Genomic DNA, 12,505 nt, shown 5'->3' with positions numbered 1-12,505 from the left:
TGTTAATTACTTACAGCCCTCCTCCCCACATTAAAAGAAAGCTAAGGTTGCAATATCAAGCACTAAGAAGTTAAGAAATGCTAGAATTGAGATTGTGTTATAGCACACTCTGGAAAAATAGTATGTGATCTTGTAGTTGAAGTGTTGTTAAGGTGGCTATAGACCCAGGCTATCAGTACTCCTCTGCTCCTCTTTATTCACCCTCACACAACTCATTTCATTATCCCACCTCCACTTCTTCCCTTCCCACCAGCTCCTCCCTGTTTGCACCTCTGCATTCAGGTCACATTGCTTCCTCCTCCTTCATGCTGCCTTGGCGGTAGCAATGGAAGCATTGAGAACACAGGAGGGACATTCTTCCTGCTCTCAATTCCAGTGCCTGGCAGCACAGAATTGTTCAGCTGTTGAGAGAAGCAATTGCAGGTAAAGTCTGGCCCAATCCCTCATCCCTGGAATGGCACATGACTAGTCTGGTCGGTCCACAGGAGATGTATAGGGATGAAGAATGCTCTGTGCAGGCAGACTCTTCAGAGAGTGGTGCTGCTGCCAGTCTCTAACAAATTTCCACTGAGCAAACTGCAGTTTTCAGAGGCTTGGCTGAATTTGGGTACAGTCTCTATTTGAGAGAGAGAGACACTTCCTCAAAAGTTGATTTTCTTGAGGGAATGTGAGGTGCCAAAAAGCTCAGTGTTCTAACTGATTGTTCCTGTTCACTTGTACACTGAAGGAGTAAATACATTGTTCTAAATTGATGGATTTGAAGATTAAAAAAAAGCTCTTTGCAGGTGGTAAATTTATCTTTCTGAATATGGTTATCAAAAACATAAATTCTCCAGGACCAGTCTGGAGTACATGCAAGACAAAAGACTGCTTGAGCTAAGCAGGAGCTATAGGAATGCACTGAGCTTTAGTCAGAGATGCATTCTCCTTTACAGGGGATAAGGCGCACAAATCCCCATCTTCTGAAGCACTGGAACTACAGAGAAGGGGGGCAATTTACTGCCAGTTCTCTTTCCAATAGCAACTCTGAGAGGAAGGCCTTTAATACAAGCAAGACCAAGTGACTGCTTGAAATCTTGACAATTCGTAGCCTAAGTTCATACTTAGAATTTCACAAATCCCAAGGCCAGTGCTCACATTCTCAGAAATGCATATTTTAGATTAATTTCAGGTTAGTGCATGTCAGAATGCTGAGTTGTGGTTTATACTGAAGTGTAAAAATGAGTGTTTCAGTTCCAGTTAGACAATATATGTATAATTTTTTTTAAAAAGCCAAATTTTGTATTTTCCTGGGTTGAGAAGCTTTTTGAGACTGTTTTAGTATTGCTGCTTACTTTAATGTGCTCTCCGCTGGTATAAGATCAGTACATATATCAGGCAAAATGTTCTTTAAATCTTCTCCAATAGCTTGTATTTCGCTTGGCCAAGGCAAATTGTTAACCATTAATGAAATTTTGTATGTCCTTAGCAAAGTTACTAAGCATTTTTGGCTTTATTAATGAAGTAATGAGACTTTTTGATATCAGTAGCAATTGTTGATATCCAATCTTTTAAGCTTTAAAAGTTTACAATGTGTTTCAGGTATTTGTGAAGTGTCATTTTGATTATAATCCATACAATGACAACCTGATCCCATGCAAAGAAGCAGGTTTGAAATTTTCTAAAGGAGAAATTCTTCAAATCGTAAACCGTGAAGACTCAAATTGGTGGCAGGTTGGTAAAATGCTGAGACCTTTATTACTTTTATTATTTATAATAGTAATAGATTTGTATTAATCTAATCCTGTTGGTAGGAGTTTTAGGAAGAAGTATTGATCCTGCTTTTCACTCTCCAGCATAACTTCAAATTTTTAAAACAACTTTATATCATTCAGTCTTTCACTTCAGTATTATCTATACCACTCTATCCTTTTTATACTACTACTTATTTGGTCTGAAGCTGCTATATTCCAAAATTCATTGTAGAGAGATAATTTCCAGCAAAGTATTAAGTCTTAGGTTGTCAGTTAATTATGGTGAACCTCCCTCTGACAGTGATTGTGGAAGAGCAGGTTCTTCTTCGAGTGGTTGCAGACATGTGTTGCACTCAGGTGTGTGCACACCCAGCGGACCAAAGCTGGATAATTTTGCCTAGCAGTACCCATAGAATCAGCACTGGCTTCCTTCCCCTCATAGCTCTTCCCACGGCTATAAAAGGGCAGCACCACCCTAACCCCACTCCATTCCTTCTCACAGCTCGCAGCTAGAGTTGGAGCACTTAGTGTGATCTTTCCTCTCACTTGCCTTTACAGCTTTTTGTGTCATCTTTGTATATACACCTCTTCCCCGATATAATGCGACCCGATATAACACGAATTCGAATATAACACGGTAAAGCAGTGCTCCGGGAGGGCAGGGCTGCACACTCCGGCGGATCAAAGCAAGTTCAATATAACGCAGTTTCACCTATAACGCAGTAAGATTTTTTGGCTCCCGAGGACAGCGTTATATCAGGGTAGAGGTGTAGTTACTGTTAATACACTTAATTAGTTAATAATAGTTAGTAGCCAGGTAGCTTCTCCTGGTAGGATGCCCTTACCGGAATTAAAACATTGCCCTTTTTGTGGGGCAGCTATTCCCAATAACCATCCCCACCCCAGATGCTTATTGTGCCTTCAGGAAGGGCATACTAAAGAAAGATGCTCTATTTGTAAGTCCTTTAAAAAGAGGACACAGGTAACTAGTGATGTAAGATTAAAACAGCACCTTCTCGAGCAGACAGTGTTACCTGCCTCAATGTTGGGGACCAGCGCCGCCAGCCACCAGTGCTCCAGGCAGCACGGTAAGGGGGCAGGGAGTGGGGGGGGGGTTGGCTAGAGGGCAGGGGAGTTTGGGGTGATGGTCAGGGGTCAGGGGTGTGGATGGGGTTGGGGCGGTCAGAGGGCGGGGAACAGGGGTGTTGAATGGGGGCAGAGGTCCTGAGGGGGCAGTCAGGAACAAAAGGAGGGGTTGGATGGGGTGGCAGGGGGGAGTCAGGGGCAGGGGTTCTGGAGGCAGTCAGGGGATAGGGAGAAGGGGTAGTTGGATGGGGCAGGGGTACCGGGGGGCAGTCAGGAATGAGAGGGGGCTTGGATGGACCGGCGGGGGGCAGTCAGGGGCAGGGGTTCCCGGGGCAGTCAGGGGACAGAGAGAAGGGGTGGTTGGATGGGGCAGGGGCCCTGGGGGGGGCCATCAGGAATGAGAGGAGGGGTTGGATGGGGCGGTGGGGGGCAGTCAGGGATGGGGATTCCAGGGGCGGTCAGGGGATGGGGGTGTGTGTGAATGGGGCAGAGGTCCCGGGGGGGCTGTCGGGGAACTGGGGGGGTTGGATGGTGCAGGAGATATCTCCCTCCTCTTCCCCATCTCACTCTTGAAGGTTGTCAAGACACAGCAGGAGTCATAGTTGGTACCAGGTTTGATATCGTTCCCACAGCAGAGACAAGGGACCCTGACCTAGTTCTTACTGGCCTCAGATGCTGTATCCTTATGCCAAGCAGCCTCCCTGAAATCTCTGAGAAGTCTCTCGCTCAGCAAAGTCCCAGTCGTCAGCTTGCTATAGGAGGCGATCACCTGTACCTCCAGGAGTCTCCCCGCCAGAACCATCAGTCCTGCAGGCACAATAGAAGGCGCACTCCTTGTTCATTAGGACATTCTGAGCCTTTGGGATGGTTGGATGTAATTCCTCAAGGGATTCCACTGGCCCCAACTACATTGTCATCCTCGTGACCAGATGATGCAGTGGTACTCGAGTCCTCATCTCCAGTACCAGAGGATTTCAGATCATATCAAGATCTGCTCAGACACATGGCATCGGCCTTACGTATTCAGGCCAAGTTTGTGCTGGAAAACACCCATAAAATGGAAGATATCTTCCAACAATTGGCTCCTGGGAGAGTTGCCCTCCCTATAAACAAAGCAACACTAGAGTCTGTTAAATCATTATGCAATACCCTGGCTTTGTTAACACCCACAGCAAAGTGCACTGACAAGAGATACTATGTGGCAATGGAGGGCTTCAAATCCTTTTTCACCCATCCAGTTCTAAATTTCCTGGTTGTGACAGCAGCAAATGAGCGAGTGAGACACGGAAGATATAAATCTATGCCTAAAGAAAAGGAGTCCAAAATGCTATGTTGATTGGGGAGAAAAATCTACTTGACTTCCTCCTTGCAGATGCGTTTTGCAAACCATCAGGCTCTATTATCAAAATATGATTTTGTGAACTGTGACAGTATGTCTGTATTTGTGGGCAAGTTACCAGTATCCTCTAAGGAGGAGTTCAAGGCTTTTTTTATGGATGGAAGTTTAGTGGCCAAGACATCCTTACAATCAACCCTGGATATAGCAGATGCTTCGTTCAGGCTCATGGCCTCATGAGTACAAAACTCTGGCATAGCACCTGAGATCCAGCAAAGCATAAAGGACTTGTTTGATGGTCATCTCCTGTTCTCAGAGAAAACTGATGAGACATTATACTCTTTGAAAGACTCCTGCGTGCCTTACACTCATTGGGGATTTATACCCAGGCTGCAAAGACACTGCATTTCGGGAAGCAGCAGCAGCAGCAATATCATCCTCAATGATATTTCTATCAGTGTTCCTACCCTGCAAGGAAACAAGATTTCCCCAGAAAGGGGCATAAATCATGGAGGAAGAAACCTTCTGGGTCTACTTTTAGTCAAGTGGCCTATCTTCCTCCTTCTGCTAGACAGTCTGTTTGACTGGTGTTTTGAGAGCAGCACCTCAGTTGTCAATGTCGTTTCTATGCCCCAGTTATTTGGGGACAGGCTGTCTTGCTTCTACAGTGTTTGGGAGACAATAACTATGGTCAGACAGGTCCTAAGCACTGGGTGATCAGGTTATGCCATTCAATTCCTATCCATTCCCCACTCCCATCCTCTTACCCTGTCCCTTTTCAGGGACCCATTTTATGAGTCACTGCTCTTACAGCAGGTACAAACCCTGTGTACTTTGGGCGCTATAGAGAAGGTTCCTTGTCATCTTTGCGGAAAGGTGTTTTATTCATGATACTTCCTGATCCTCACATCTAAGGAAGAAATGAGACCTATCCTTGATCTCAACAAACTTATCAGAGATTCCGCATGGTTATCCTGGTTACTGTTCTTCCTGCTCTGAATTACAACTGGTTTGCTGCTCTCGATCTCCAGGATGCTTATTTTCATGTAGCAATCTTCCCAGGCCACAGGAAGTACTTCAGATTCCTCATCACCAGCCATCACTACCAGTACACGGTTCTCCCTTCAGACTGTCATCAGCCCCATATGTCTTTATTAAATGCATGGCGGTGATGGCTGCCTTTCTCAGGAGAAGGGGAATTTATATCTTTCCATACCTGAATTATTGGCTACTGAGAGGTGCATCCAGGGAACAGGCTCTCTGTCACATCAGGCTCACACTAGACTTTTTTTTTTATCAGTTGGGTCTGATCTGAAACAGGAGCAAATCAGTTTTGAAGCCAACTCAAAAAATGGAGTTCATTAGTGCTCTGATAGACTATGAATTTGAGGGCCTTTCTTCTGTCTGAACTGTTCCAGGCAATTCATCACCTTTGTTGGGATCTTCAGTTGCACCCTTTGACCACAATCCGGGTACGCATGAGGTTACTGGACCCTATGGTGGTATGCACGTATGTAGTGAAACACACGAGGTTGCATTTTCCCCCTCTTCAGTTGTGGCCGGAGTTAGATTTTCACCTGTGTTGCCAGCTGCTAGACACCCTGTCCAGGTGCCATAAAAATTGTGCACTCTTTACAGTGGTGGATGGAATTCAACATTGTGTGTCAGGGAGTCCCCTTTGCCCACCTTCCACCAACCAAGACAGTAGTTACTGATGCCTCCCCAATTGGTTTCGGAACACATTTGGGAGAGTTAAATATTCAGGGTTTGTGGTCAGAGGAAGCTTCCTGTCATATAAACCTTCTGGAACTTCAAGCAGTATACAATGCTTATCGGGTGCTTCAGGATCAGATCTGGGGGGCATGAATTTATATTCTCATGGACACTGCCCTTGAAGTGTATTATGTGAACAACCAGAGCGGTGCTTGTTCCAACCAGCTTTGTCAGGAAACAATAAAGGTCTGGAACTTCTGCATCAAGGAAGATATTATACCCACAGAATACTTGCCAGGCCCTCAGAACCAAATGGCGAATCATCTCAGCAGATCTTTTTCGATCAACCATGAGTGGTCCCTAAAGAAGAGTGTGTTGAGGTCCATTTTTCAGCAATAGAGTATCTCTACCATAAACTTTTTTGCAACAAAGGACAACAGAAAATGTCATCAATTCTGCTCTTGAGCCTGGCTTAGCCCAAGGTCTCTTATCAAGGCCTTCCATCTAAATTGAGGAGGGAACCTGATGTATGCCTTTCCCCCCATTCCTCTGATCCCTCAGGCTATCCTCAAGCTCAAATTGGATCATGTCAAACTTATTATGATTGCACCAGCATGGCTGAGGCAATGTTAATTTTCCAACCTCCTCTCTCTGTCACCTTGACCTCCCAAGCCTCTTCCTCTTTTTTCAACCCACTGATTCAATATCTTGGCCAGGTTGTCCATCCAGCTTTGAGCAGTCTGCACCTTACTGTGTGGATGTTGCATGGCTAGCTCTCGGAGGCAATTAGCCATATTCTGCTTAGTAATAGAAAACTAGCCACAAGGGCCATTACTTGTCTAAGTGGAAACAATTTTTGATTTGGGCAGCGTCCATGCCAGTTAACCCTGCGTCCATGCAAATTCAGCCCACGTTTTAGAGTATTTGGTGCATTTGAAATCTTCAGGCCTCACTCTGAACTCCCTGAAGGTGCACTTGGAGACATTCTCAGCTTTCCATCCTCCCATTCAAGGGAAGTTGGTATTCTCAAACCCTATGATTATGAAGTTTTTGAGAGGGTATTATCCATCTTTTTCCACTAGCAAAAAAAATGGTGCCATTTTGGGACTTTAACGTGGTCCTGCCAGCACTGATTGGTCTACCATTTGAGCTGATAGCAACATGTTCATGGGCTCTCCTCTCTCAGAAGACTGCCTTCCTAGTGGCTATAACATCTACAAGAAGAATTAGTGAGTTGCAGGCCTTAATGGCAGATCCTTCATATGCTCAGTTCTTCAAGGACAAGATGGCTTTAAGACCACACCCAATTTTTTTGTCCAAAGTAGTATCTCAGTTTCACCTTAATCAGATTATTTACTTAACTATATTTTTTCCCAAACCACATTCAAGTGTGGAGGAATAGCATCTGCATAGTTTAGATCAATGGCTCTCAAACTTTTTTACTGTTGACCCCTTTCACATAGCAAGCCTTTGAGTGCGACCCCCCCCCCTTATAAATTAAAAACACCTTTTAATATATTTAACATCATTATAAATGCTGGAGGCAAAGCGGGATTTGGGGTGGAGGTTGACAGCTCACGACCCCCCATGTAATAATCTCGTGACCCCCTGAGAGATCCCGACCCCCAGTTTAAGAACCTCTGGTTTAGATGTAGTGGTTGGCATTTTATTTAGAAAGGACTAAGCTGTTTCATTCATCACCTCAGCACTTTATTTCCTATGCTGAGCAGATGAAGGGACAACCATTCTCTGCTCAGACTATTTCCAAGTGAATAACTGCCTGAATTACTATGGCTTATGAAGTGACTCAGATGACACCTCCACCATCATTTGTGGGCTCATTCAACGAGAGCTCATGTGACATCAGCTGCATTTCTTAGTGGTGTCTCAGTAGTAGATATCTGCAGGGCTGTGATGTGTCTTCTGTACATACTTTTGCTAGACATTGTGCTATCACCACAGCATCAAGATCGGCTGCAAACTTTGGGGAGCAGTTCTGCACTCACTATTTAAATAATTCTGAGCCCGCTGCCTGCTGGAACTGCTTATGAGTCACCTGATTGGAATACATGTTTACCACCATTCAAAGATGGTTACTTACCTGTATTGTAACTGTTCTTCAAGATGTGGGTGCAGACATGTATTCCATGACCTACTCTCTACCCCTCTGCAATTGAGTCTTCAGCTGGGGATTTTGGCACGAAGGAACTGAGGGGGGATTGGGGCAGGAGTGAACATGATGAATATTGCAAAGTAATCCCATGCACACACATTTGTGGAATATATGTCTGCACCCACATTTCATAGAACAACAGTTATGATGCAGGTATCTTTTCTCTTGTTTGCTCAAAGAGTTGGATTTCCATCTCACTCCTTTTGTGTGTTTGAAATTCCCATCTTCTTCTAACAGCCAGCTACAGTAACTACAGAAGGGAAAATAAAGAAGAAAAAAATAGTTGCATAATTACTTCCAAATAAATGTGTTTCAGAAGTTAGGCACTCTGAATCTCTTCACAAGAGTATATTGGAGACATTCATGCATGCATGTCACCTGTCTGTCTTTTCAAACTCCTCCAGCTGGCAACTTGCAAGAGTCCAAACAAAATAAACCAAAAGCCCTCTCACACAAACCATCTCTAGTGGGTTTTTGCATTTCATTCTGTCTGTTGACATGAACAACGATGTATTGTGTTGTACGTAGTAACTTGCAGGTGTACCAAAATAGATGTCATTGAATTCCTACAGCTAGAGACTTTTCAGCATCCATCCAGTATTTCTTGAGTGGGCAAAAAGTGAGATACTAACTTCATTCCACCTGGCTACTAATAAGATGAAAATATGACTCAGCCTGCTGTTTATACCATTCCTTTTTAAGAGAAATGGATGAATGTAGCTGCTATTGAGAGGACCAAAACTATAAAATTTCACATTTTTGTGTCCTGAATTACTGACAGTGGGATTCTCACCATAAAATGATTTCAGTAGAGAATATCTGACTTCTAAACTTTCATAACTAATCATAATTTTTGGTTTATAAAACCTAGATCTATGAGTTTTCTCTCTCAAGAAGTAGTAAAACAGTACAATGACAGTGGAATTTTAAGATATGGTCAGTTATTTGGCAAGGATAATATTCCATGTTCGTGAAATGACCAAAAAAATAGGTGCGTCAGGTGCCTATATTTGGAATCATGCTTAAATTAGGGCCTCTGGATTCCAACAAGAATGCAGGATAAATGCATAAGTGTGCAGCAGAGCTCCACTGATGTTGTGCCATGCAGAATCTTTTCAAACAAATTATGTTTGGCTTTGTTAAGTGTTTTCTGAGCCATTTTGGTCAATTTGGTAATTGTACATTTTAGCAACTTTTTTTTTTAATGGCTGAAATATAAACCTCTGGAATTAGAGATTTAATAATTGATGTGGTAAACACTACAATAACTTTATTATCAATAAGTAGTTTTCTGTGTGTCTACTCTAGCCGTGTCCCTTGAATTATGATGCTTAAGTGGACTAGAGAACCAGCAAACCGCACTGTGTTTCTGGGAAGCATGGTGTGCTAAATTTGGATTTTCAGGTGTCCATCACTAATGTATCAGTGCTTAGCCTCCAGATATCCTAACTGACAGTGTGACATCTTTCAAGAAGCCAGTCTTCAGGAGTGAATGTCTGATTGAAAGTTTGCTGCTTGATTGCATCGTTGGACTAAAATTTAAAGTATTTGTCATGGGGGATTTATAGCTTATTAACTTGATTTCAGGCTAGCCATGTCAAAGAAGGAGGAAGTGCTGGCCTTATACCTAGCCAGTTCCTGGAAGAGAAGCGGAAGGCATTTGTTAGGAGGGACTGGGATAATTCGGGTAAGGTTTAATGCACGTTCAGAGATGCGTTCCTTTATGATTAGCTTGCTTTGCTTTTTACATTTACACAATAAGGCAGACCTTATAAAAGAGGCTCCATGGGTGGTTTCAGTACATAAAATAAACGCTAGTTATTACAAATGTATTTTATTTTTACCTTGACTAAGAGCGAGGATTAGAATGTGCACTCACTGTTTTCAGAGTTCTGAACCCTTTTGCCACCTGCTGGTGAATGGTAAAATTAAGCGGGAAAATCAACCACAGGGTGACCATTTTCAAGTTGCTTTAAAAATATATATATAAAATTAGGGCTGTCAAGCAATTAAAAAATTAATCACGATTAATTGTGCTATTAAAAAAATTAATCGCGATTAATCACACTGTTAAAGAATAATAGAATACCATTTATTTAAATATTTTTGGATGTTTTCTACATTTCAAATATATTCACTTACCACACAGAATACAAAGAGTACAGTGCTCACTTTATATTATTACTTTTTATTACAAATATTTGCACAGTAAAAAACAAAAGAAATAGTTTTTTCAATTCACCTAATACAAATAATGTAGTGCAATCTCTTCATCATGAAAGTTGCATTTACAAATGTAGAATTATGTACAAAAAAAAACTGCACTCAAAAATAAAACAATGTAAAATTGTAGAACAATTGCTTAGACAAACAAGCTTGTTTACCTTTGCAGAAGATAGTGCTGCCCACTTCTTGTTTACTGTGTTACCTGCAAGTGATAATAGGTGTTTGCATGGCACAGTTGTAGCCGGCATCGCAAGATATTTACGTGCCAGAAACTCTAAAGATTCATATGTCCCTTCATGCGTCAACCACCCTTCCAGAGGACATGCTGTCCATGACGATGACGGGTTCTGCTCCATAATGATCCAAAGCAGTGCGGAGCGATGCATATTCATTTTCATCATCTGTGTCAGATGCCACCAGCAAAAGGTTGATTTTCTTGGTGGTTCAGATTCTGCATCTTCTGCAGTAGAGTGTTGCTCTTTTAAAACTTCTGAAAGCATGCTCCACACCTCGTCCCTCTCAGATTTTGGAAGGCACTTCAGATTTTTAAATCTTGGGTCGAGTGCTGTAGCTATCTTTAGAAATCTCACATTGGTACCTTCTTTGCATTTTGTCAGATCTGAAGTGAAAGTGTTCTTAAAACGAACAACATGTGCTTGGATCATCATCCAAGACTGCTATAACATGAAATATATGGCAGAATGCGGGTAAAACAGAGCAGAAGACATACAATTTTTAAGGAGTGCAGTCAAAAATTTAATTAATACATTTTTTTAAATGAGTGTCATCAGCATGGAATCATGTCTTCTGGAATGGTGGCCAAAGCATGAAGGGGCGTACGAATGTTTAGCTTATCTGGCACGTAAATCCTTGCATTGCCGGCTATAAAAGTGCCATATAAATGCCTGTTCTCACTTCCAGGTGACATTGTAAATAAGAAGCAGGCAGCATTATGTCCCATAAATGTAAACAAACTTGTTTGTCTTAGCGATTGGCTGAACAAGAAGTAGGACTGAGTGGACTTGTAGGCTCTAAAGTTTTACATTGTTTTGTTTTTTTGAGTGCAGTTATGTAACAAAAAAAAATTGACATTTATAAGTTATTACATTATGGTACTTGTATCAGATGAATTGAAAAACACTATTTCTTTGTTTATCATTTTTATAGTGCAAATATTTGTAATAAAAAAGTATATAAAATGAGCCCTGTACACTTTGTATTCTGTGTTGTAATTGAAATCAATATATTTGACAATGTAGAAAAGCATCCAAAATATTTAATACATTTCAATTGGTATTCTATTGCTTAACAGTACGATTAAAAGTGCTATTAATCGCGATTAATTTTTCTGAGTTAATCGCGTGAGTTAACTGCGATTAATCGACAGCCCAAATATAAATATTTACTGGAAACAGTTTTGGTCCTTTCCTATTCGTTTCTAGAAAATTATTTTGTTTTCTGGTATATTTATGCAGAGTATTAGCTTTTATGTGTCTGCTATACCATTTAAAGTATATGCAAAGAGGATTAATAATGATTAGTCTCTCCAATAAAGATCATACTGTGTCTCTGGTTTAAAAAAAAAGTGCAACCATCCTTCAAAATATGGATATATTTTTAGTTAATCCTAAAATCTACATAGAGTAAGCCACCATGAATAGATATTTATCAAAAAGTGAGTTTGAGAGCTTTCAGTATTCTTGTCTGTTTTACTTTCAGGGCCCTTTTGTGGAACAATAAGTAGCAAAAAAAAGAAAAAGATGATGTATCTCACAACTAGAAATGCAGGTATTTTTTAGTCTTACATTATGAGTAAAATCCAATGGAATAGTGTACAAGTCCAGTATGTTGTAGAGTTTCTGAATCTGCATTTTAAATGTAGGTTATCACACTGGGTAAAGCAGATTAAGCTACCATGACAGTGAATGTCTGTGTTAAAGGAGAAAGTTTTAAAATAAATTATAGTAGCTTGATTTGCAAATCGATCAGCTAGATCAGAAATTATAAACAGGGTAGTTTTTGTGGTAAAGACATGGTGCCCAAAGAAAAGTTGTTACTCTTGAGCAGATGCATTAGGGGACAGAATAAAGGATCAAAGAACAATTTTCTAAATGCTTAAACACCACTGGCACAGTGGTAAATGTTGGCATGGTGTCATAGGCACTGACTGCATGGGTGCTCCAGAGCTGGAGCAGCCACGGGAAAAAAAATGTTGAGTGCTTAACACCCACCGGCAGC

The 12,505-nt window shown here is 41.6% G+C and overlaps 1 protein-coding gene across 6 annotated transcripts in view; it reads left to right on the top strand.

Annotated features, from left to right (window-relative positions):
- The window catches only part of PALS2 (protein associated with LIN7 2, MAGUK p55 family member), a 144,694-nt gene that overhangs the window by 121,060 nt on the left and 11,129 nt on the right, over nucleotides 1-12,505 (top strand). For all 6 annotated transcript variants that reach the window (XM_054020432.1, XM_054020433.1, XM_054020434.1 and 3 more), the window contains exons 6-8: nucleotides 1,582-1,713; nucleotides 9,629-9,728; nucleotides 11,987-12,055. In XM_054020432.1, coding sequence (XP_053876407.1) covers nucleotides 1,582-1,713; nucleotides 9,629-9,728; nucleotides 11,987-12,055 — 301 coding nt within the window. The remainder of the gene's footprint in view (nucleotides 1-1,581; nucleotides 1,714-9,628; nucleotides 9,729-11,986; nucleotides 12,056-12,505) is intronic.

The sequence above is a fragment of the Malaclemys terrapin genome, chromosome 2 (assembly GCF_027887155.1).
Source record: "Malaclemys terrapin pileata isolate rMalTer1 chromosome 2, rMalTer1.hap1, whole genome shotgun sequence".
Lineage (NCBI taxonomy): Eukaryota > Metazoa > Chordata > Testudines > Emydidae > Malaclemys > Malaclemys terrapin.
The sequence above is the reverse complement of the archived record's forward strand: the minus strand, read 5'-3'. Positions and strand labels throughout refer to the sequence as shown.